The sequence below is a fragment of the Mustela putorius genome, unplaced genomic scaffold, assembly GCF_011764305.1.
Source record: "Mustela putorius furo isolate JIRA1106 unplaced genomic scaffold, ASM1176430v1.1 tig00000224_pilon_pilon_pilon, whole genome shotgun sequence".
In the NCBI taxonomy this organism is placed as follows: Eukaryota; Metazoa; Chordata; class Mammalia; order Carnivora; family Mustelidae; genus Mustela; species Mustela putorius.
The window spans coordinates 14,749,939-14,775,716 of record NW_025421321.1 but is presented as its reverse complement, the minus strand read 5'-3'; the positions used below and the strand labels follow the sequence as shown (position 1 = coordinate 14,775,716).

Below are 25,778 nucleotides of genomic sequence, written 5' to 3'. Positions count from 1 at the left end.
TTCATAAGTTGAAAACAATCAGGTCTTCTACTTCATTTCAGTATGAAAGCCAGGGTTTATTTAGATAAGTCAGGAAAAATAAATAATAAATATCTAAGCATGTAGGTTAATAAGTCAGTGTCTTAATAATATTCATATTTTGGATTTAGGTACTTTTAGGCTTATCATTTAGGAATAATTGGATCATGTGAATGATGTTTGTCATAGGGTTATTTGCTACTGTGGAAAGCCTGAGGAAAACACAGCAGTGCATCCCCAGGACCACTGATTGGTAGGAAGAGACCTCTCCCCGCTCATTTTCTGTTTTATTTAGCCAAGGAGACAAAAAGTTTTTGGAAGTGACCGTACGGAGCAGAAACAGATGTATCATGTCTTCATGCAGCTTTGCTTGACCTGTAGCAGTTCTTGCCAGGAAGGCAGAACTCCTGGTGACACTGTCTGAAAGAGGTTGAGGCTTGCAGATCCAAGATGCTGGAATTTATTTGGCATGATAGTTCATTTCTTTTTTTCTTTTTTTAAAATTATTATTATTTTTTTATTTGTCAGACGGAGATCACAAGCAGACAGAGAGGCAGGCAGAGAGAGAGGGAAGCAGGCTCCCGGCTGAGCAGAGAGCCCGATGTGGGGCTCGATCCCAGGACCCTGGGATCATGACCTGAGCCGAAGGCAGAGGCTTTAACCCACTGAGCCACCCAGATGTCCCTGATAGTTCATTTCTATCTGGGCTTCCTATTACTCTTCTGCTTTTGTGCTTCATGCTACCACATAAGGACATGTTGACAGTGAAACTTTCTGGAACTAAGCTCTGCATCAGCGAGGCTACCTCTTTACCAGGTGGTATCAGTGGCCAGGTAGCCAGAGGACTCCCCTGTCTTGGGCTGTGTCCCAGAAGGCCCCTCCCCCCGCCAACAACTGGACATCCATCATTGGGAGATAACATACAGAACATTAATATTCTACGTATTGGAGGGTAATATTATACAACCATAAAAGAATTTTTAGTAATGAAAGGAAGGAATATGAAGTTAATTGAAAAAAGCAGGACAGAAATTTTTATATACAGTATGACTGTATGTCTATAAAAATGCAAAGATTGGGCGCCTGGGTGGCTCAGTGGGTTAAGCCGCTGCCTTCGGCTCAGGTTATGATCTCAGGGTCCTGGGATCGAGTCCCGCGTCGGGCTCTCTGCTCAGCGGGGAGCGTGCTTTTCTTTCTCTCTCTCTCTCTCTCTGCCTGCTTCTCTGTCTACTTGTGATCTCTCTGTCAAATAAATAAATAAATAAATCTTAAAAAATAAAAAATGCAAAGATTAAGAAATAGAAATATATATGGCAAAATTTTACTCACTGTTTTTATTTAATTTCTGTGTTTTGCAAAGATATCTTATTGGCCCACTTTTTAAAATCTGAACTTAATTGTGCAAATAAAATTTTCATAGGGATCACTTATATTTAAAAATTTTAACCCAACTCTAGTATACGCATGCGTCATTTCATGAGTTTATTGTTGTGAGGAGAGTGATTTTTGCATTGGATACTGTACTTTTCCAGTTTCCCACTTAATACTATATAGATACACAGATTTAAAACAATGAGTAAATAACTAGTACTAGTGTTACGGCACAAGTAAATTTCTATTACAAAGATTATTTTGTGTGGGGCACCTGGGTGGGTCAGTGGGTTAAGCCTCTGCCTTCGGCTTAGGTCATGATCTCAGGGTCCTGGGATCGAGCCCCACATTGGGCTCTCTGCTCAGCGGGGAGCCTGCTTCCCTTCCCCTCTCTGCTGCCTCTCTGCCTATTTGTGATCTCTCTCTCTGTCAAATAAATAAAAAAATCTAAAAAACAACAAGAACAACAAAGAGTATTCTGCAGAAGAAGCCATCTTGCAGGTGGCTTATCCTAATAGTACTGATTAGGGACACAAATTTTAGCACACAAATGCTCACACCTGAAATGTCCCACCAGCATCCCCAGTAGTCACTCTCTGGTAACAGTTGTTCTAAACTTTGTTGTTGTGACAACCTAGTCCTGTTTTATTTGTTGTTTGGGAAGCCACCCTTTTCTTTTAAAGAGTAGTATGTGGCCTATTCAAGCCGGGTATTTATTTTCATTTATGTAAATCAAAACTAATTTTGCTTTTGAAGATTGGCAAACTCTCTTGACGTAGGTAGAACTTTTGAGGATATTGTTCTTCCTTTTTTGGTCATTAAATGTATATTTTAATGTTCAATTTTACTCACAATCAAGGGAATACAAATTAAAATAGAGTAGCATGTTCATCTACCAGATCTGAATTGGCTGTTTTCCCTTCATAAGCACTACCTCACTAAGGAAGGGACTACCTTACAATGGTTCCCAGCAGCTGAGGCTCCCGAGCTCGCTCACTCTGCAGCAGACCAGCCTGGGCTGGCTATCATGGCGAGGGGTGGAGAGAGAATGGAAACACATGGGCATCTTGAGGCCCTACCTCAGAACTGGCACCCCAGAGGATATTGGTTTTTTTTTTTTTTTTTTTTGAGGCAGCTGTTCTTTCAAGTATCTTAGTCCATGCTTTATGCAGAACAATATTTTGAAAAATAAAGAGAAGCAAGCAATTAATGCTTCTATTCTTCAGCTAATCATAATCACCCTTTACCAGAGAAACTAACTGCCTTGCTGCCTCCTCTCTCTTTGCGTACTTCTATTCATCCATTCAGTAGACAGCTCTTGAACATCTTCTGTGTGCCAGGCATCCTGCCCGACTCTGGGGAAATAGAAATGAAAGATATGTACTCTGCTGTGTGGGAACTTGCTTGTTAGTACTTGTACAGCATCGCACCAGACAGATGCTGTGATGGAAACCAGGGCTCTCACTTCAGCCAAAGAGGCTGGATGACTGGGAAAGCCCCCTGAAGAGAGGGTGATGTCCAGAGCTTAAAGAGTAGGAAGCAAGGAAAAAGAGTCATTCAGGTGAAGAGGAGAGAATCAAGAAAAACCTATGAAATAGCAGTTTCAATAAATGGGAGAGAGAACATGCTAGACAAACGTGATAGGATTGTCTGTCATTGCTGACTGCTGTTTTGATGATGGGGATTGAGAATTTAGGTGACAGCGTTCTGCACAGCATGTATAATTTTTTGCCGTCATCACTCACTCAGCGTGGGTACAGCATGAGGAAAGGAGTTGATTGAGTTTATCAGGGTTGGTTTTTGCCAAGTGGGTGCAGTACAGAGCTAGAAAGCTTGGGGAGGGGGTGATATTTGCAAGGGTAATTGTAATGATAAAACTATGGACTGTAGGATGGAAAAGGAGAGATGTGGAGGTAGGAGGGAGTCGATAGAGAAGGAGAAATGTTGATTGGTCAGTGGACTTTGGAGGCCTCTTACTAGGGCCAAAGAGTTGTTACTTTCGGGATTCCTGAAAAAGTAGTTGGAGAATGTGTTGGCATGTGTGATTTTGGACATAGTTTCCAGTGGTGACATGATTGAAGATGTAACCTTGGAAGTGATGTATGGCAGAAGTGGAGTGAAGGGAAGAGTCTATGTGAGGAGGCAGAGGCACTGAGACGTCTGCATGTTCGGTGGGTTGCCCATGCCTGTGTGGGTCTGAAGTTAACAAGGCTAATGACAGTAGCTGGGAGAGAAAGGGAGACTGAGCCAGAGAAGATGACGACAACCATCACAGTAGACTGGTACAAACCTCTAAGGCTTTTGCAAAAGGAGGGAAGTAGAATAATTATTTGAAGGGGGTGGGGGGGTGGGGGCATGTGGGTGGCTCAGTCACTTGTGCCTCTGACTCTTGGTTTCACCTCAGGTGATGATCTCATGGGTTGTGGGATGGATCCCATGTTAGTTCCATGCTCAGTGGGGAGCCTGCCTGAGGACTCTCTCCCCCTGCCTCTCCATCCACTCACGCTCCCTGTCCTTTCTGTCTCTCTCAAATAAATCTTTAAAAAAAAATAATAAAGGTGACATTGGGGAGGAAGGAGAGCCCTGAAGTACATAAGGTGTAGAAAAGAATAGCCTTCTTTAACAGGATTGCAGAGGAAGTGGTCCAGAGGCAGCCGTATTTTAGGTAAGACCAGCAGGTGGAGAGCACATTCTGAAGAAGTTGAGTTTACTGGGGAGTTCGCTAATCATGGAGCTGGAGCTGTAGAGTGGAAGGATGTTGGAAGAAGGGAGGGGTTTGTTGTGCCTGATGAAGGGATGCATAGAGGATTATGGAATTAGAGCTTCAGAGAAAAAGACTGGACTTCCAATGTCACTGAGGTAATGGGAGGAAAGACAGGATTCATTCTGGTATCTCTAAGTGAACTTGTATTAGGTCAGAGTTTACTAAACCAGGAGAGCTAGGAGTCTCTGGATCTACTCTCAGAGGACACTAAGTTCACTAGTGATTTTAAAAAATTTGGATCATATTTTAATGATAATCTAAAAGTTTGTTTCAGTGCCCAGAATTGAGTTTATGTTTGTTTGGAATTACCACCACATAATACTACACATTTACATGAAATTTAAATCAATATTTAAATCAATATTATAGGACCATGAGAATTTGAGAAAATTGGCTAATTATATCTAAGATTCCTTCTAATTCTAAAATACATTCGTTCTGATTCTGTGTTTTCTTGTACATAGAGTACATTAGTTTTTAGGTGTAGTGGTCTCCCCGTGTCTGCAAGGGATATGTTCCAGGACCCCCCAGTGAATCTCTGAAACTGCAGATAGTACTGAGCATAGTATATACTATGTTTTTTTCTATACTTACCTACCTATGATAAAATTTAATTTATAAATTAGGCATAGTAAGAGATTAACAACAATAACAAAATTAAACAATTATAACAATATAATACAAGTTGAATGTGGTTTGTCATTCAAAATACCTTACTACACTGTGCTCACCCTTCTTGTGATGATCTGAGATGATAAAATGCCCATGTGATGAGGTGAAGTGACGGGAATGACATAGCATCTGCCTTTGGCTCTAGTCATGATCCTGGGGTCCAGGGACCAAGCACACATAGGGCTCCCTGCTCAATGGGGATTCTGCTTCTCCCTCAGCCCTTTGCCGTTGCTCATGCTCGCTCTCTCTCAAATGAATGAATAAATCTTTCAAAATAAATAAATAATCTGCAAATCCATCACCTAGAAGCATTCACGATTAGCTTAGCAGTACCCCTCTGGATCTGTTTATTTTTGTGTAAGTATTTCTGTGCTTCTTTCTGGATCTGTTTATGTGTATGTGTAGGTATGTAGATCTCAAAAAAAGCAGGAAAAGATACTTTAAAAATTGAAAACAGGGTTATGCTAATCTATTATAAATGTTTTACGATGTCAGTAAATATGTTCCTATATCACCATTCCTAACAGCTGCGTGTTACTCCATACAAGGATTGTCGTAATTAATTTAGCCCATCCCCTGTTTGGGGACATTTAGGTGGCTTTTAGTTTTTCACTTTGATGTAATACCTGTCAATAAACATCCTCCAATAATTTACATTTTTGGTCCTATTTCAATTATTTATGTTTCCCATTATAAAAAAGTAATAAACTTGATCATATCCCAGATATAATCTAGAGTAATTTATTTGTGATCATACTTTTTTTGGTTAAAAAAAAATTATAGGTTTTTAAGGACAACACATATCTAGTCAAATGTTCTTTGTTTTTGTCATTCTGGAATTTTCCAAACTATTTTCCTTGGAACCCAAAAGCTTCTTCCATTGGAACTTCACCTGCTGCTCCTCTTGTATCTCTTTTCTTGTAAGAGAATTTTTTTTTTAAAGTTTTACTATTAAGAAAAAAAATCAGGGGTTCCTGGGAGGCTCATTCATTAAGCATCCACTTTAGGCTCAGGTCACGATCCCAAGGTCCTGGGATTGAGCTCCACATTGGGCTCCCTGCTTGGTGGGAAGCCTGCTTCTCCCTCTCCTACTCCCCCTGCTTGTGTTCCCTCCCTCTCTTGCTGTCTCTCTCTCTCTCTCTCAAATAAATAAATAAAATCTTAAAAAAAAAAAAAAAGTCAGTGATTAAGCCACTAAGCCAATCCCTAAGATGTAAAGCTAAGTTTCATGATTAGTGGCAGAGATGACAAGAGCCTATATGTTCTGACTCCTAACAAGAAACTTAGAATAAGTTTATTTTCTAAAAATAAAATGATAAACAAGAAATACTCTAACCCAGTATCTGGATTGCTTACTTTGAACATATTTGCAGCATGTCCTTTATTTGTAATCTTTCTTCTTTATTTCCACTTCAACAATTGGAATTAAAAACATTTTAGAAGACACTAATCATTTGCTTAACCAGTAATTAGCATTGATGAATAGAGGGAAAATTTCAGACAGCTGCCAAGTTGACCACTAAAGTGAGGTATGATTTGCTAGTATTTGTCATCTGCAGGACTTTATAATTATAATAATAGCAGTGTAGTTACACTGTGATGGAAAGTTGACAGTTAACTTTTTCCACTTATCAAACTTAGGAACAATTCTAAAAGTTTCTAGTTTCCAGGTAATTTATCATTCAAGTGATTAAAATCTATTTTTGGCCACAATTATGAACAATAACAAAATTTTACATGTGGATGACATTAACACAGTATTCTTTCTTCTTTAATTTCCAGGGTAAGACTACTATTATTCTAAGGTGTCTTGACAGGTAAGTGTTATGTTAACCTTTAGACTACATTTTCTGTTTATTCTAGTTGTACAGGGCACGTTAGATTCTAAAAGGCATATGGAAGGAGAACAATTTTGAGGCCCAAATAGTACTAATTCTTAATGTATTCTTAATATGGTCTTTAAGAGCTTCTTTAAAGACAAAAACAACAATAAGCAAATAAAATGTATATACATATTTTTTGGTATATATACACACATATACATATATATAAATATGCAATTTGTAGATATAAACACACACAGGATTAGTGTTGAATTTTCCTATTTGGGGAAGAAATGAACATAACTGTGATACTACTTACCTGCTTTTTGGCTGTGCTACTCTGATACTTGGTTTATTATTTTACCTAGCCCATGATTATTGAACATTAATTCTAATCTTTAAATTGTCCATGGAAGCATTTTTGAAGCACAATGTTGGTCTTCAAACTGTACCTTTTACCATTTGTTTTTTATACTTCCTAACCTTCTGTATGGCCATCAGATTAAGATTTGGGTTTATGATCAGTGGGAAATGAGAAGTAAAGTCTTCAACTGATTTTGGAAGAGATCCCTTCATTCTAATACCTATGTCTTAAAACTTCTCCAAAAACATCAACATAGATGGAATTTTCTCTTAAGGTTACATTAAAGAAACATCATCCATTTGAAAAATAAAGAATTCAAATAATAGAATCCTGACTTTGTGTAATTTCCTTTCACCAACAGAATTGTTTCTTGGAAGAACCATCCATACTGACACCTGTATCATCTTTCTATCCCCAGGAATGATGGCTCTTTCTAGACCATATGTGTTTCTTTTTACAAATAAGTCGTCTGACACAATATCAGCTTAGGCTGAAATATGACACTAAACTGAATTTCAGTTCCTTAGTAGTCTACTTAGAAAAAAAGACAGTTCTGCCTATTATATGCTAAATACCAGAGCTTATAAATTTTGTCTTAAAAGTGGCAGTCTGTTTTGTAAAAGAAAATTGGTAACTTTTAGGAAATACAACCGAGGGGCGCCTTGGGTGGCTTAGTGGGTTAAGCCTCTGGCTTCAACTCAAGTCATGATCCCAGAGTCCTGGGATGGAGCCTCGCATCGCGCTCTCTGCTCAGCAGGTAGCCTGCTTCCTCCTCTCTCTGCCTGCTTCTCTGCCTGCTTGTAATCTCTCTCCCTGTCTAATTAATTAATTTATTTATTTATTTATTTATTTTTTAAAAGGAAATACAACCGAACATTTTACTATATATGTATCAAAAAAAGATATATGTAGGGATGATATGCAAAGTGCCTAATAAAGATAAATATATAAATCACAAATTTAAAAAGGATTTCTCTTTGTTCTCCAAATTAAAAAAGATATATACCAATACTGTTCACCCTTAAAAAGGAAGAAAGTTCTGATGCATGCTACAGCATAGGTGAACCTTGAGACCATTATACTAAGTGAAATAAGTCACAAAAAGACAAATACTGTATGATTCCACTTCTGTGAGACGTCTCAGAGCAGTCACATTCACAGAAGCAGAAGGTAGAATGGGAATGGTATTTGCCAGGGTCTGGAGCGGGAGGGGAAAATAGTGAGTTATTGTTTAATGGGTATACAGTTTCAGTTTTGTAAGATGAAGAAGGTCGAGAGTTTGTGCAGCAGTGTGAATACACTTAACATTACTGATCTGTACACGTAAAAATGGTTAAGAAGTAAGTTTATCTTATGTGTTTTTCACTACAATAAGAAATGAAATCAGTAAATAAGTAGATATATTCTATAAAACTGCTTACCAAGCAGTATTAGCTACTGTGCCAGTAATTCGTCAATTCATTTGTCTGTTTTTAGGACTTGATGTAATTTGTTAGTTTGCAGCTCTCACTAGTTAAATGATGTCTGTGTTTGAGTCATGAGTTCAGATAGAGAAGTACATTAAATCTTCCATTGATGTCTTCAGTGAATCGATAATCATTCGATTCCCAGCTCCCCACGTCAGGGCCAAGCACACATCTGGTTTCTGCGCTTCCCCCGTGACCCGAACGCCGAGAGCTGTGCCCTGACATGGTGCCTGCCCTGGGCAGCCACCCCACCTTCTCTGCTTGCCCTGACAGAGCCCGTGAGGGCTACCGCGTCGTGCACGTACCATTTTTCGTCTCTGCAGCTGTGAATAAAATGCTCGAAGATGGTTTTGTGAAGGCTTGTTTATTTTTTATATAAAATTCTTAGCAGCTTTACCTCAGTGCTATTCCACAAATTAACTTCTCTCCCTAATAGAACAAGTTTTTAAGAGGAAGCAAAAATGAATTGGGTAAAATAGGTTAGCATAAGGGAACACATGATGGTAACACTGTCTGTCTTTATCATGCAGGGATGAGCCACCAAAACCAACATTAGCTTTGGAATATACATATGGAAGAAGAGCAAAAGGGCATAATATAGTGAGTGGTTTTTTAAGTGATATTGCTGTGCCTGTAGATGGAGAATTAATAATGCCAACTTTGTTTTAGATTTTTGTCTTATCTATAATCAGTAAACATAGCCAGTTGTACATTTCATCGCTATGTGCTTTTAGACTTCAAATGCACCTTTGCAGATGTGAAGCCAACCCAAACTGTGAAAATAATTTAGCCTTCTTCTGGGTTGTGCCTTAGAATGCTGGAGTAAGTTTCCCTTGTAACTTTTTTGTACAGTGTTTGGACACATTATATTAATTGTGTTAATGTGACTTTTTCTTCTTTAAAGTGGGAATAATATTGTTACATCCTGTCACCCCCAAAAATCTGCTAAAAATACGAGTTTGACTTGTAGAATATTTTTTAAAATATATTATTCAAGATCCAAATTATTAGCATTTTTACAAGTATATCTTGAAGTTAGTAAAACTACTTGAGACCTAAGGCCATAATTGGTTACAATCCTATTTTCACTTGTTTCGACTCAAAGGAAAGTTGGAGATTAGTTAGGACAGGAGAGTTTATGGCATATGTTAGAAGGATAAAAAAAATCTGAAATAGAATCCTCATGTGGAGTTCTCCCATGAAAAAAGGTCATTTCTTAGAGTTAGGCGTATGGAAGAACAATCATACTGTGCTTCTCCCATAAGAGACAAATTCTTACAGATTGATCTAGTCCAAATGTTAGATCATTAGTTAAAACTGCCTGTTGCTAGATTTACCAGTGAAGATTGGTTATTAAGACTGTGATATTAAAAAGAAAAGAAACAACATAATATAGTGAGATGTGGGAAAACCTTCTTTTTGTGACTCACATGAATTTTAATATGAACGAAGACAGAGAAATGGGATTATCATTTTCATTGGAAACTTTGAAATAACTTTCATAGCTTCACTTTTGAGAAGAGCTCTAAAAACTTCCCTTGGTCAAATTGTGATTCAAGGGAGATTTTGCAGTGAAAAATTATTTCCCCCATAAACATTAGTGATTAATATATTAACAGCAAATATTCAAATATCAATAGCAAAACAATCTTAGTGATTATGAGATGATAATTTGTCAAAAATACTCACCTAAAGCGTGCTTTTTAAAAATTTTTTAAATTTTTTTTAATAGCGTATAATGTATTATTAGCCCCAGGGGTACAGGTCTGTGAATCGTCAGGCTTACACACTTCACAGCACTTACCATAGCACATATCTTCCCCAGTGTCCATAACCCAGCCACCCTCTCTAAAACTTGCTTTAACGACTGTCTGTCTCTTCCAGGTTAATGGCAATAGATGTATGAAAACTCATGTGACTTTCTTTTTCCCCTAAACTTTGTGTTGGCAAGTTGGGCTTTTCCATATTCGTTTTGGAAGATTGAATGTCTTTCTCAAATTTAATGTTTCTTAAGAGTTCCAAATGGAAGCAGTGTGTCTGCTCCTCACACAGACATGGTATCCCAAAGTCTCCTGAGCAACCAGGAGGAAGCAGAGAAGCCATTAGTTAGTAGTCAAAGATGGTTGTCACGGAATAGATGCTCTTACTCCCGAGCTGCATGGCTGCCTCACCGTTAAAATCCCCCAGTGCTTAGGAGTGCTTTGAAAGGGAATTAGTTTTTCTGTCTCTTCTTGTTCTCCACCTACCATGTTAAGGTTTCATCCTTGTTTTTTTTGGAATAGATGTCTCAGTGCATTTTGGGAAGAGAAAGAGGGAAGCTTTGAATGCCAAGAAAAGGTTTATTGAGGACTGCAATATTTTGTATCCATAATTATTACTGGCTGATGCTATGAACTTAAGTAGTATTGAAAAATAAAATAATAATAATAACATGAAAAATACCTGTTTTTTCAGCCGAAAGATATTGCTCACTTCTGGGAACTAGGTGGAGGAACGTCTTTATTGGACTTAATCAGCATCCCCATCACAAGTGATACCTTACGGTAAGTGAGCCCAACCCAGGAACAGTTGTTCGTCACGTACCCAGTAGTGTCCATGAATGAATATGCCTGGGCTGTTGGGAGTCAGAATTTGAGGGGGCAGTTTTATGTTGCTGAAGGGTTACACTCCCTTTCTGTGCTCTTCAAGTGTCGTGCTTTTCCAAGAGATGTTTAAAAAAACCAGGGTTTGGTTTGTGCTGACAGCTGGCATTCCAACTGGTAACATATTTTGTAAGCCTGCAAGCAAACAAACAAGATATGTCAAATAAGTCAAATAACACTTGAGCAATGAATTCACTTGGCAAACATAAATTTGAAAACCTTGGTTCTTTTGAGTACCCGCCCAAGTGTGAGCTAATTCAGCCCTGTGCATTTTCTTCAGCTGGATATTTAAATCTACCTTCGAATTTAATGCTACTTAGTACCCCAGAAGCTTTACCCAAGGAGGTACAAAGTCTTAGAGGAGGGACAAAGTCTTTCTATTTGCTGACCTTAAATAGGAACTTGAGGAAAACCTCAAACTCTTTGGTTGTGTTTCCTGACAATGACTCCCACATGTTGGCCAAATCAGACATGGAAAATTGTGACATTTCTCGCAGTGTTCCTGGGAATGCGTCTTAGCCAAGGAAAACATGCATTTTTAAATCTGAAATATCTTACTCTTGTCAGAGTTAACAGAAACCATTGCTGCTGCCTGGACCAGATACAAAGGGCTTGACAGTTACTTGTTACATTTCAGCTGTTAAGATCTTTAGGGTATGGACTGATTTCTCTTGAACAGAACAATTGTTTTTCCATAAGCTAGCTGGTTGCTGATAATGTTGGCTTTATTTGTCCAGTGTTATTTCCTTCTTTTAAAGAAATTTCATTAGCTGTCTTTTACTTGTTATAAAAGTAGCATATGCTCATGTAGAGATCTTGGGAAAACACTGAAAGGTAGGAAGAAGGTAAGAGTACCCATAATCACCTGAAAATAACTCTTGTTAACATGCCAAGGTATTTCTTTCAGTGTCCTCAGCCTTTATAAATGTACTTTGTACAGTTTAGGGATGTTTTCTATGTGTGTTTAGATCTTGCTTTTTCACGTATAACCACCATTTCCCCCTGACATTATGTTTCAGCAACATGGAATTTTACCTCTATATAGATTTTCATTTGTCCTCCTTTAACAGAGACAAATCATGGAGGGCCCCCTGGGAATGAGGGCCACTCCTAGTGGTGTGGTTGAGAGAAGGCAGGACGGGAGAGATGCTGAGGAACCAGAGCTGCCAGGCATTGTGGCCTGAGGTGGAAAGAAGAGCAAATGGCTGGGAGCTGCTCTTACTGGGCTGGGAGCTGGCTCCAGTTCTGGCCATGACTCTGCTGCCATCACCCTGTCAAATGATCTCACTCCCCTCCTCTGGCCCAAGAGGCTCCAGGCCTGATGGCCTTGTGGAAATTATGCTTTCTGCAGGAAGCCACATTCTCCCACAGCTTCTTTAATGTCTCACTTTGTGAGTTCTTGGGTCTTCGTTCCCTGGAATCCCAGGGCAGCCGTGGCTTGCTTTACGAGGGAAGGTCAGGGTTCTGATAAACACACAGAAGGGAAGCTGGAGGCCTGCATCCAAAGTAGTTTGCTGAGTGCTTAAGGAATTCATGAAAAACATTTCACGCCTAATGTTGTTGCAGATCTTAGAGTGTTTTGTGACTGGAATCAATTTGACACATAATTAATTTCCTTGTGTTGGAGAAAGCCCAGCAACTTGTGAAAAATAATATTGCCAAATGCTATTAGATACTGTTTATCTTCCATACAGTGATTATAAGTGCATTAAACAGACTTTACATAATTTGTAATGGAGCATTTCCTGTGGTTTCATTCCCTGTTTAAAGAGGTGGTTGTGTTTTTAAAAAAAAAAAAAAAAAGTTTGTTTTTTTTTTAATAGGAGATCATGCCATTTGAGACAACATGGATGGGCCTACAGGGTACTGTGCTACATGAAATAAGTAAGAATGAGGAAGACAGATACCATAGGATTCCACTTATAAATGGAATCTAAAAAAAAAGAAACCAAAAGCAGAAACAGACACGTAAATACAGAGAGCACACTGATGGCTGCCGGAGGGAGGGGGTGGAGGGATGCGCACAGTGGATGAAGGGGAGCGGGAGACACCGGCTTCTGGTTATGAGTAAGTCACAGGGATAAGAGGCACAGCATAAGGAATACAGTCAGTGATATCGTAATAGTGATGTAATGGGACAGACGGCAGCCACACTCACAGTGGGGACAGCATCGTGTATAAACTTGTCAATCACTAAGTTATACACCTGAAACTAATGTGACAGTCTGTCAACTATACTCAAAAATTATTTTGCTGTTATTTGCTATGAAGGAAAAATAACACAGGTGTGTACAGTGCAATGGAAATACAAACTTTAATTTTGGAAAAAGGTTGAGTATTCTGTTATGTTTTCACCTCAAGTTACTTTTTATTTGGAAAAATAATAGATTTTTGGTTACATAACATTTTACCACAGTAAAAAAAGTAAAACCATAATCAGTGTGTTTTTTAAACAACCATACTAACCCCCTACAATAAATTTAATTTCTTATAAAGATATATATTATTTATTATTATAGTCAAGTAAAGCTATTATGGGTTTATTAAAATGATGTAGATCTGATTAGCTATACAACTTAATGACGTGCTGATTTTATAGCAAACCTCGATAATTACTGTATAAAAGACTATTTTCTGAAGTTAGACCTATAGTATAGAATTTAGTTACCGTTTCGCTTGAATTACACAAAATAGCTGGTTTTTCTCTAACCAAAAGAACTGATATAATTATAAAATGACTAACATGTATTTGTAATTCCTTGCTATATCTAACAGAATGGTTGCCCTGTTGATCAGGGGGAACATACTGGCTTGTGATTATGGCTCTTCATACTTACTATGACCATGTTCTGAAATACTCCTTTTGTTTTTTGTTTTGATAAAATGTCCTCACATTTTATCCCTTGCCACTTTTAAGTGTACATGTATCTACTCCTTATGCAGCCATCACCACTATCTCCAGATTTTTTTTCATTCTTCCATTCTCTGTCCCCATGAAACACTGATTCCCTACAGTCCCCTTCCCTGGCCCTTGGCAGCCACCTTCATACGCACTATGAATTTCTGTGAATCCGACTACTCTAGGGCTCTCCTGTTCATGAAGTGGTGCGGTACTTGTCCTTTGAGTCTGGCTTCTTTCACGCCACAGAATGTCTTCAGGTTCACCTGTGTCAGAATTTCCTTCCATTGGTATTCTGCTGGGTGGATATACTGCATTTTGTTGAAGAATTCAGCCATGGATGGGTATTTGGGTCATTCCCACCTTTTGGCTATTGTGAATAGTGCTGCCATGAGCGTTAGTGTAGAGATACCTGTTCGAGTCCCTGATCTCAGATACTCCTGGAAGTGGAATTGCTGGATCATATGGTAATTGCTTAATTTTTTGAGGAACCAGCATACTGTTTAACACAGTAGGAATTTCACATTTTACATTCTCCCCAGCAATGCTCAAGGATTCTGATTTCTCTGTTTTCCTACCAGCACTTGTTATTGGTGTTTTGTTCTGTTTTTGTCTTACCATAGCTATCCTAAGGAGTATGTTAGTAATCCTTATGTTACTGTAAGGATTAGGGATATTGGGCATCTTTTCATATATTAATGGCCGTTTGTAGATCTTCTTGGGAGAAATGTCTGTTGGTGTCTTTTGCCCATTTTTTTGTGGGTTTGTTGTTGATGAGTTTGATTTGTTTGAGTGACAGGAACACGAGTACACATTCATGTGATGATGGCAGTGGTGTGCATGGTCACCAGGGGTGTGCATTCAGAGAGGCCCCATCGTAGAGCAGGACGTGTGGCTCTGGATCTACGGCTCTACAGTTTACTAGTTCTATAAATCTGCGCCTCGGACTTCTAATCCATATGATGGGCATCATAACATCTTCTCGGAAGGGTTGTTGCAAAGATTTAGTAAAGGAGATAGTCCCCTGCCTGGGGCCATCCGTACATCTGTTCTCTGTGACCTAATTGTCATGTTGTTGCTTGTGCTCTCATTCTTTGTTTCCATTCTCTAGAGGACACAGTAAAATTGGATTGGATCATCACATTGTTGGACCTGATCGCTTGCAGATTATTTGAATTGGATTATTATTAGTACAAACAAAACCTTCAGTGCCACTGTTGGTTATAACACTTAAATATCACTAGAGTAAATTGCTGGAATAAATAAGGCTATAACTTTGGGCTGTCTCTGTGTGTGTTTTGTCTTAGAAAAGTGCTATATGTTTTGTTTGATCTTTAAGCGATAGTGTTATTCTTAGAGAATAAATTTCAGTATAATAAAGTTTCAAGACTGTAATTACTTTGAGTCTTTTTTAAGAAATGTTTTTATTTTTTTTAGGACATTTTCTCTTGTTCTTGTTTTGGATCTTTCGAAACCTAATGACCTTTGGCCCACCATGGAAAATCTGTTGCAAGCCACAAAAAGCCATGTGGATAAAATGATAATGAAACTGGGCAAGACCAATTCTAAAGCAGCTTCTGAAATGAGACAGAAGATATGGAGTAATATGCAGAAGGACCATCCAGTGAGTTACTGTTGGGATTATTCCCGGAATCCTTAGCCCCATACATAGTTAAAGATAACATCACAAACAGCTTCCTTAGATTTTTATGCATGATTTGAAATTCATTTGATGTAGATGAACTTGTTCACTGGAAAATTATAGCAATTTAATGAAACCTCAGTGAGAGCAAAACAAGGAAAATGATTTCTCATGTCTTCTTGTTAGACATTCACTGTGATTGTTATGGCATATTATACCAATCAAAAGAAATAGAGTTTTGAAGTAGTAGTTTGATATTGATTTTATAACCTCTGTAAAATGAAGATAAAAAACGGACTGTACAAAAGTCACCTGGCAAAGAGCAGATGAAGCTACAAGTTTAAGCAATGAGTAGAGTTTTCACAGCCTTCATTGTCACTCTGTACTTTACATTCATTTAGTGTCTGTCATATATTCAATATCTTTTGATTATCTGACAACTAACTAAATTGAAAAGTTGCAGCGATGGTAACACAGGTCTTTCAGTACAACCATGAATATTATTTTCTAGAAAACCTGCAGCACTATCTTACGTTGCCCAGCTTTATAGGGAATATGAGGATGAAACTGATAGTTTATGGTTTCCATCCGTGCAGTGTAAATGCTACTGCAACAAAAGCTAATACCAAATAGTAAATAATAAAAACAGGCCGATTACATGTTATTTAAGAAAATGGGACAGAATATAACAAATAAATAAATATGGTAATTTAGGAATTGCCATTTCTTGTTTTATTCTTGAGGTATATAATTTAGCAAGTGAAAGTTAAAAATTCAGACAACCTCTATGTCAAGCCAAATCAACATTTCTAAAAAGACTAAAATGGTATATTTTTAGAAGTCAATAGAATTTTCTGAATACATAGTACTAAGCAATTTATAATAATCAATAAAATATGTTAACAGGATCGTGAATTAATCGACCCATTTCTAATACCTCTGGTCATAATTGGAAGTAAATACGATATTTTTCAGGTAAGCTTTTCCACTTCTAGTTAAGGTGGTGGTTTATGCTTACCCAGGCTTTATGGTAGAGGAACAAAAATTATAGTGATATGAGAAAAATGATTCTGTGAGGGAGAAATCAAGGAGTCACACATCTTAAGGATTTTGGAAAAGAAGACATAGTGGGGAAAGAAAATATGTAAAGAACAATACATACAGTGGAGTGGGGATAAGGCAGTCAGGGGGGATGGGTGGATTGAGAAACTGAATCTTTCACTGAGTCACTGAGGGATAGGGCTGATTTCCTAACTTTCAAATTGAAGAAAGTGGAAAATTGGTTTCTTCTTATCTTTGCTTGTCAGAGAATCCCTAGGGTATTCCACACTGTAAAATGTGTGCTCATATCTAAATTCTATTGAGCTAAGTGTTTAAACAAGAAAAGATCTGATAGCTATAGTTCTAGAAGGCTGCAGCTACTGTTCAACTCTCTATAGGAACAAATATCAGGGTAATGGAGTCCTACTCCTCAGGGTATGTTCCAAAAAAAAAAAAATCATATATTTCTATACTTGATAATTTTCACCTTCCTGCTACAAGAATTTAATTTTCTCAACTTGCTTTTTCTTTTTAAAAACCTATTTCTTCAGGATTTTGACTCTGAGAAGAGGAAGGTTATATGCAAGACCCTTCGATTTGTTGCACATTATTATGGAGCATCATTAATGGTTCGTACATTTCTTATACTTTGGCTTGAGTGTGGGCAGCACCAAACTTAGAAAGATTAGCAATTTGATGCACAGTTGTAAATACTAATGTTTTTACTAGTACACATAGTTCCATCCTTCCCTTTCCTACTGCCTCCAAATCCTCTTGTTATGGAATGTTTGAAAATGTATTTCTAGAACATACTCTGCTAGATGGCCAACCATGTCTTCAGAGCAATTGCTTATGTCCATAAACCCCGGTCAGAATCTCGGGCATATTCTCTGCCGAACATGGAGCCTAATCTGGAGGGGCGCCTGGGTGGCTCAGTGAGTTAAAGCCTCTGCCTTCGGCTCAGATCATGATCCCAGGGTCCTGGGGTTGAGCCCCACATCAGGCTCTCTGCTTGGCGGGGAGTCTGCTTCTCCCCCCAACCCCTGCCTACTTGTGATCTCTGTCAAATAAATGAAGAAAATCTTAGGGGCACCTGGATGGCTCAGTGGGTTGAGCCTCTGCCTTTGGCTCGGGTCATGGTCTCAGGGTCCCAGGATCGAGCCCCACATCGGGCTCTCTGCTCAGCAGGGAGCCTACTTCCTCCCTCTCTCTGCCTGCCTCTCTGCCTACTTGTGATCTTTGTCTGTCAAATAAATAAATAAAATCCTTAAAAAAAAAAAAAAAGAATTAGAACCTGGGGGCCCCTGGGTGGCTTAGTTGGTTAAGCGGCTGCCTTTGGCTTAGGTCATGATCCCAGGGTCCTGAGATCGAGCCCCACATTAGGCTCCCTGCTCAGCGGAGAGCCTGCTTCTCCCTCTTCCTCTGCCTGCTGCTCTGTGTACTTGTGCTCTCTTTCTCTCTGTCGAATAAATAATAAAAGTATTAAAAAAAAAAAAGAATTAGAATCTGTCTTCTCCTAAGAGAAAAGAGAAAAAAAACCCTTTAACAATGTGTTCTTTTTTTAAACTTCAAAACAGAACAAAACACTGTTTTGTGTTAGGGGTTAAAACCATGAACTTGAGAGTCATGCTGTCTGGGTTCAAATGTCAGGACAGCCATTTATCAGATGAGTGATCTCAGGCCATGTCGTCTCACTCAAGCCCCAATCTCCTCCAGGGTAAAATGGACAAAACCCAGTGCCTTCTTCATAGGGTTGTTGTGAAAGTAAGTGAGAGAGTAAGGTGATGTGCTCACCACAGGGCCTGAAACAGTATTCCTTAGTAAATGTTGCTTATTATAATAACTGTTACCCTTACCTTCCATAGCAGGAATAAGGGATTAAGGGTATTCTTTAATGCAATAAGATATAAAAGCACTTTTATTTAAAAGAAATACTATCTTCCCATTTGAATGGTTTCTTTTTCCTGGTACATTAAGTGCTCGGAGGAAGCTGGAGACAACACGGTCTATCCCTGGCCTTCATGGCTAGGATATTATGACTAAAACTGATGAATATGATCTATATTTAAAATTTTTATACTTCTGAAGACTCCAAATTGCATTGTGTATTTTTTTAAAAATCAATACCTTTTATGTTTATACTCTATCTCTTTGTATATTAAATTGACAGAGTGCTTTGGAAATACTTTTTTTTTAACTGTTTCAAAGAGATACGGGGAGTTTAAAATGAATGTATCTAGAATACAGAAGCAAAGACCATGGATCTTGTAGTTTCTTATTTTTACTGTAAGATAGTTCTGGTTGCTTAGCTGAGGGAACACTCTATCTTTTTAGGAACAGATCACGTTTATGACCAGTTGGAATCTAGTCTAGTGGACAAATATTAGATCAGCCCAGGCCTCAGCAGGTCTAGAAGGTCCTACGAGATCAGGGTCTTCTAGGGAATGGATTTGAGAAAAGCTTCATCTCAGCTTTCAGCAAGCTAGAGGGATGAGAGGTTGGGTTAGAGGAGCCCTTCTGGACCAGGAGAACCATAACGATTGTATAGCTGCCCAGACCAGGAAGAGAGTTACAAAGCCCCCTCCTTCCATTTGACTTCTCGTCTTCCCCACCCCCCCATTCAAGAGAATCCGTTTGGTGCTGCTTGAAAAGATAGATGGATACTCAACAGTTATTTTTTTAGCCCTTTAGTTGATCCTTTCTAATTCGGTCAAGAAGATGGACTCACCATTATGAGTTAATAAAAATTTAAAAATAGAAAGACATGGATAGGGGTGCCTGGGTGGCTTAGTTAAGTGTCTGCCTTCTCCTCAGGTCATGGTCCCAGCATCCCGAGATTGAGCTCCACGTTAGGCTCTCTGCTCAGCAGGAAGCCTCCTTCTCCCTCTGCCTCTACCTGCTGCTCCCCCTGTTTGTGCTCCATCAAATAAATAAATAAAATCTTTAAACAAAAAAAGAAAAGAAAACATTGATAAGTAGGACCAGATTCAGTGGAGATCTGCCAGGATGGTATGAGACTTAAAAATGTGATGTGTGGGGCGTCTGGGTGGCTCAGTGGGTTGGGCCTCTGCCTTTGGCTCAGGTCATGATCTCAGAGTCCTGAGATCGAGCCCTGCATTGGGCTCTCTCCTCAGCAGGGAGCCTGCTTCCCCCCTTTCTCTGCCTGCTTCTCTGCCTACATATGATCTCTCTCTCTCTGTCAAATAAATAAATAAATGAAATCTTTTTTTTAAAATGTGATATATGAGGAGGAGTATAAAATTATGTTTTGTCATCAAGAATGTGATAATGCTCTTTAAATATTCAAAGGATAGGTATTGGAAGGAATCCAAAAGGTTTAGGGATTAGATATTCTTTGCTCTCTCAGAGTCAAGAACAAGGAATCAGTGGAGCAGAGTTTATCTCAAAATAAGAAAGAACTTTCTAATACTACCATTATCTGAAAATGGAATGAGTTGCTTTGGGAGATGATGGGTTTCCGTTGAGTTTAGCCAAGCAGAAGCTCTAAGCTATTTGTGGAGGATGTTTCAAGGCAATTGATGTGACAGATTTGAGGTGGGGGGGGTCAGAAAGTTTCTCATGTCCTCCCAGCCCTTCTGTGAAATGACATTTGTGATGAGGTATTTTCCTTTCCACATAGGAAACATAAATAATAATACTAATAAAGTTGTGTTTTAAAAATTTAGTTTTTTTATACTTTTAAGCCTCAAAAGAAGTATTAAAAAATGTTTCAATTTTCAAAAGTCAATGTATTAAATTTAATATATTCACGTGAGTAAATACTTTGCCTGGGATCCTGTCCTTAATCCAGAATGAATCTTACCCTGAAAACTGATTTCTTTGCCTTATAAAATTACTTTTCATTTTGCTGCAGGGTTGTTTTTCCCACTTTCATACATCTTAGCCATTCTGATTTGGCTGAGTAACTTCTGGTATTTTCAAAAATCAAATCAAATTTCCAAAAATCCAAAATCAAGTCTTAAAAGATTTGTAGGGTAAGCACATGTCCTGATGTTCACCTGAGGTCTCAGCTTAATTATTAATAATATCACCCGCTTTAATTCTCTGGAGTGTTCTGGTTATGGTCACCCTAGTTGCATACCACCCCTGAGAATGTTTAGTAGCTTCCTTTGCAGACTTAAGGGCAATTCTGAAGAGAAGTTAAAATATCTTTTTAATGAGTATCAGTATTGTTGAACTAGTCTGTAGTTTCCCTGCTGGCTTTTTGGAAGATAGTAATATGCCCGTGGATGGAAAAGTTGTTTATGATGTATACCTCCTATTTTCTACCAACCAGACTGTATTTTGAAAATAATTATGATCCATATGTGGGAGTAGCTGAAATGATTAGTACATACACATGTCCCTTCAGTATTGTGCACTCAGGAAGCTTGAAGAATGAGTTAAAACAAATTTATTGAGATTATTTTCCTTTTTTCAGGTTGCTGTCTGCTCTAACACAAGTGTGTGTTGGGCAAATAAATAATTCTGTCTGCAATTTGTACTTGTTCAGAGCCATATTGTATTTTACCTGTTTCTGTGATTTGAAAATACAGCATATATTCTCCTGATTTTATTTTTTTAGTTTACCAGTAAATCAGAAGCTCTATTACTAAAAATACGTGGAGTTATCAACCAGTTAGCATTTGGCATTAACAAAAGGTACTGTTAAACTATACTTTTTGTATCTTTTTAATTTTTTTTTGCCAATAATCTCATCTGATTATTGTTCTCAACTCATTATTGTTTCTTCGAAGAAAGTGTCCCCAGGTGGCTATTCTTAGAGAAATAATTCCATATTATTTCCTATTTCTTGTATTGTTTAAATATTATCTCAAATTGAAAAAAAAAATATTATCTCAAATTGTACAACTAAAATGTTACATAACACTTAAGAGACTAGAATAAAATAGTAATATTACAGTTATTTCACTGATTTCTTCTACTTCTCTCATTTTAGTAGCTTTCCTTGTGTTACATTTTCTTATATTGATTAGGAACCGAACTGATCATTGTAGTATGTATATTTTTCTTAACATTGCTACTTTTCTTGGTTTTCATTTAAGGTAATTTGGGTCTGTCACTGTTTTTTCCCCTATAAAATTTTATTGATGCCAGACTTTTAGTTTTTGAAAAAGGTTAAGTAGATATTCACTCACTCATTTGGGGACAGTGCTCTCTCACTGGTAGCTAGATATAAAACTTGGCTCTTGTATTTACAGTAGAGCATGGCAGGATATTCGATTGCTAAACTAAATTAGACTCTCTTTTCTTCTTACCCATGTAGCAAATCAATATGTGTGGATCAGAATAAACCACTGTTTATCACAGCAGGATTGGATTCTTTAAGTCAAATAGGTTGGTGAACTTATTAAGATTGTTCAGTCTTTTTTTAATTGCTTATTGATTTCATCCTAGCCTGTGTTCACTTCATCTCCAATATACCACCATTTCTGAGTTCATTATCATTGCTGTTATTTATGTATTTATTTGTATATACAGTATTGATGCAGCATGCATCACATTGACATATTTGTAATGGAAGGAATGTTGCCACATAAGAAACTGATTTTGGATCTCTCTTTCACTAGAAAATTTTGCATGTATTTCTTTTCCCTCACTGATTTCCTGGTACTTTTAAATTTTAGCTTGTGGGGTTAAAAGAAAACCAGAAACACAAGAGTGGTCGGGAAAGTGAAAGCTATATATTACAGGCCTTGATGAAAAAAGTGATGGACTAAACCAAAAAAGAACAGTTGTACTAATTATGTATGCTTTAATTCTTCATTATGAAAATAGTTTGCTTCAGATGATGGGATGTATTTCCTAAACTTATGGACATTTTAGGCTTGTGAGCAGAAAGAATTTGAAAGCTTTGTATAATCAAGTTCCTTATCTTCCCACAGAAACTACTTTCATTGTGGAGGTTTGGGGCCTAGCAACTCCTTCTACTCAGAGGCTGACATAGTTTGGTTTTAATGCTCTAGTAGATAGTAGTTTTGTTCTTTATTTCTTATCCATAATTACTATTACATGCAAAAGTTGACTGGACTTCAAATGTAAATCTTTGTAATGAGATTATAGATTGAATTGGAATGAAAAGAGTAGAGGTTGTTAATGAGTGGTCACAAAGACTGGTTTTATGTTATAACTGTCATTAATACCAACTTAATTTCATTAGCTATGAGAATCACTGTGTGTACCGATAGATAATGCCCCTGAAAATAGCTGGAGGTCAAAAAGGAATGAGAATTAATGAATTTAAAAACCATGGAGCTTAGACCTCATCAAAGTTAAAAACTTTTGCTCTTGATAGTCCATTTGAAAAGAATAAGAGGACATGCTACATGATGGGAGAAAATATTTTCAACTGCATATCTAACAAAGGACTATAGATATCTAGAATATATAAAGAAATTAACAGTAAAAACAAAATCCCATTAGAAAACAGCCAAAAGACAAGCATTTCACCAAGGATATACAAATGGCAAATAAGCATATGAAAAGATGTTTAATATCTTTAATCATTAGGGAAATGCAAATTGAAACCACAGTGAGGTCATCAGAATAGCTAACAAAAAATAGCGACAACACCAAATGCTGGCAAGAATATGGAGAAACTAGATACTCCTACATTGCTGGTGGGAATGTAAAATGATAACAGCCACTCTTGAAGACAGTTTGACAGTTTTTTTTTATTTTTATAAAACTAAACATACTATTATATGATCTGGAAATGCATTATTGGGTATTTATCTCAGAGAAATTAAAAGTTACGTTCACATGAAAATCTCTACACAAATGTTCATGGTGGCTTCATTTGTAATAGTCCCAAACTTGAACAACCAGATGTTGTTTGAAACTCTGTACTATGGTATGGTATGTCCACACTGTAGAATACTACAGAGCAATAAAAAGGAACAAACTATTGGTACACGCAGTAACTTGGATGAATCACCAGGGAATTATACTGAGTGAAGAAAAGCCAATCAGAAAAGATTATATACAATATGATTCTATTTATGTAAAATTTTTGTGATGAAAAATTTTAGAAATGGGAGGAAAGATTAATGGTTATCAGAGGTTAGGGACAGGACTGTAGGTGGGGAGGTGTAGGAGAAGAGATTCGGAAGGGGTGGTGTGGATATAAAAGGGCAGAGCAAGGGATCCTTGAGACAGTGGCATTGTGCAGTATCTTGTCTGTGGGGGTGGATACATTTACCTACAAAGGTGATAAAACTTGTATAGAACTTAATACACACACACACACACACACACACACACACACACACAAATGAGGACAAGTAAAAAACTTGGGAAAGCTGAGTAAGATTGGTGGATTGCATCACTATCTTTCCCACCAAAGTGGTAAGGAGGTCCTGAAAGAGCAACATTATAAATACTAGAAAAGAAAGAATGAGAAATCTCAGATTATAGATTGACTATTGCCAAGAAGTGGCAAAGTTTTTTCAGATTAAATTACACAATCCGTACATAAAGATACTCTCATTATAAAATGTTAGAATAGTTCATCCAAGGATCAAGTTTGATGTGCATACTTCCAGACTATTTTCTATACATGGGAAGTAGAAAAACCTACTTGTTTGAACATAACTGGATCATTCTGTAGCTAGCATTTTGAAAGTTTCCCTTTCTACTCAGTATGTCTTAGTGGTTTTCCGTGTTAATGCTGTAGTTGGATTTGGTGTTTTGACTGCTGTAGGGTTACAAAGCATAGCTGTGCATAGTGATTTGGTTCACTATACCCTCACTGATGGACAGTTTGTGGCCAGTTTTTCACTAATAAAAATGATGCTGCAGTGTGAAATCATTAATATCTGTGTGCAGGTGTTTCTGGATTATACACCAAAAATGGGGGTTTCTGGGTAATAGCGTATAACCTTTTTCCATATTTGTATGTCAGTTAGTAGTGCCAAATTAGCTTCTAAATTAGTTGTCCCAATTTGTACTCTAATGAGTAGCACATAAGAGTGTTTCCTTACAAATTCACAAACACATGAGAATATCAAACTTAGTAGTTCACCAGATGGCAACATAAGTATGGGGAAAGAGAATCACAACTCTTTACTCTGTCTCTTCTTCCTCTAGTACTAGATAATCTGTGGCCTTGCTACACTGGGTTGGTGTAAATGTTAAGAGTGGCTGTATTAGGGAAAAGGGAAATGAGTGATCTTGGATTTGTATTTTTCTGAGTGTCCTGTTTTATTGATTGTCAGGTTTTAATCAGTGTAGTCATTTTGTGTACAATTTCCAATTTTAGGATCTCCTCCTGTTCCTGATAATGATATTGGAAAACTTCATGCCCATTCACCAATGGAGTTGTGGAAGAAAGTGTATGAAAGGGTCTTTCCACCAAAGGTAAAGATTTCTAATTCTTTTAAAGCAAGAATTTTTGTGCATTATTCAATTTATTAGAAAATGTTCCAGTGAGCCTATTATAATTACTTTGTTTTCTACTCTTGCATGCTCAAAAATCAATTAAATATGTGCCAAAAAACTATTATACATGAGGCACTGTGGGTTTTAAAAGATGAGCAAGACACAGCTCTTGCTCCACTTTCAAATTCAGCTCCCAGGGTGCCGGAGAAGGGAGAGACAGCAACTGGAAGGAGAGGGTGGGAGAGGGCCTGGTGGCATCTGAAATGGGCCACAGTGGTGATGATAAAACCTCAAAAGACCATAGACAGTCTGGCTGAGGCAGATGGTAGTCATGGACGGTTTGGGGGTATGGGCATAAATGACTTTAAGTGTAATTTCAGAGTATCAACACACTAAAAGATATCAAGGACCCTGCAAGAGACCCTCAGTATGCGGAAAGTGAAGTTGATGAAATGAGAATTCAGAAGGATCAGGTAGTATCTTTATCATTTATTTTATCTCGAGTTTTATCACAAAATATCTCTAGAATTTCATAGATTTTTCTCAATTTATTTTCTTTTTCTTTTTTTACTTTTAAAATTATCAAAGGGGTGCCTGGCTGGCTCGGTTGTTAGATTGTGCAACTCTTGATGTTTGGGATTATGAGTTCGAGCTCCATGGTTGGTGTAGAGAGTAC

At 37.7% G+C, this 25,778-nt stretch overlaps 1 protein-coding gene across 2 annotated transcripts in view; it reads left to right on the top strand.

Moving 5' to 3' along the window:
- The window catches only part of DYNC2LI1 (dynein cytoplasmic 2 light intermediate chain 1), a 42,034-nt gene that overhangs the window by 7,719 nt on the left and 8,537 nt on the right, over positions 1-25,778 (top strand). Inside the window, exons 3-12 of one of the 2 annotated variants that reach the window (XM_004752968.3) lie at positions 6,608-6,642; positions 9,009-9,078; positions 10,933-11,021; positions 15,457-15,643; positions 16,568-16,636; positions 17,254-17,331; positions 21,288-21,364; positions 21,990-22,060; positions 24,984-25,081; positions 25,483-25,575. In XM_004752968.3, coding sequence (XP_004753025.1) covers positions 6,608-6,642; positions 9,009-9,078; positions 10,933-11,021; positions 15,457-15,643; positions 16,568-16,636; positions 17,254-17,331; positions 21,288-21,364; positions 21,990-22,060; positions 24,984-25,081; positions 25,483-25,575 — 867 coding nt within the window. The remainder of the gene's footprint in view (positions 1-6,607; positions 6,643-9,008; positions 9,079-10,932; positions 11,022-15,456; positions 15,644-16,567; positions 16,637-17,253; positions 17,332-21,287; positions 21,365-21,989; positions 22,061-24,983; positions 25,082-25,482; positions 25,576-25,778) is intronic. The other variant, XM_045077744.1, reaches the window with a different exon arrangement.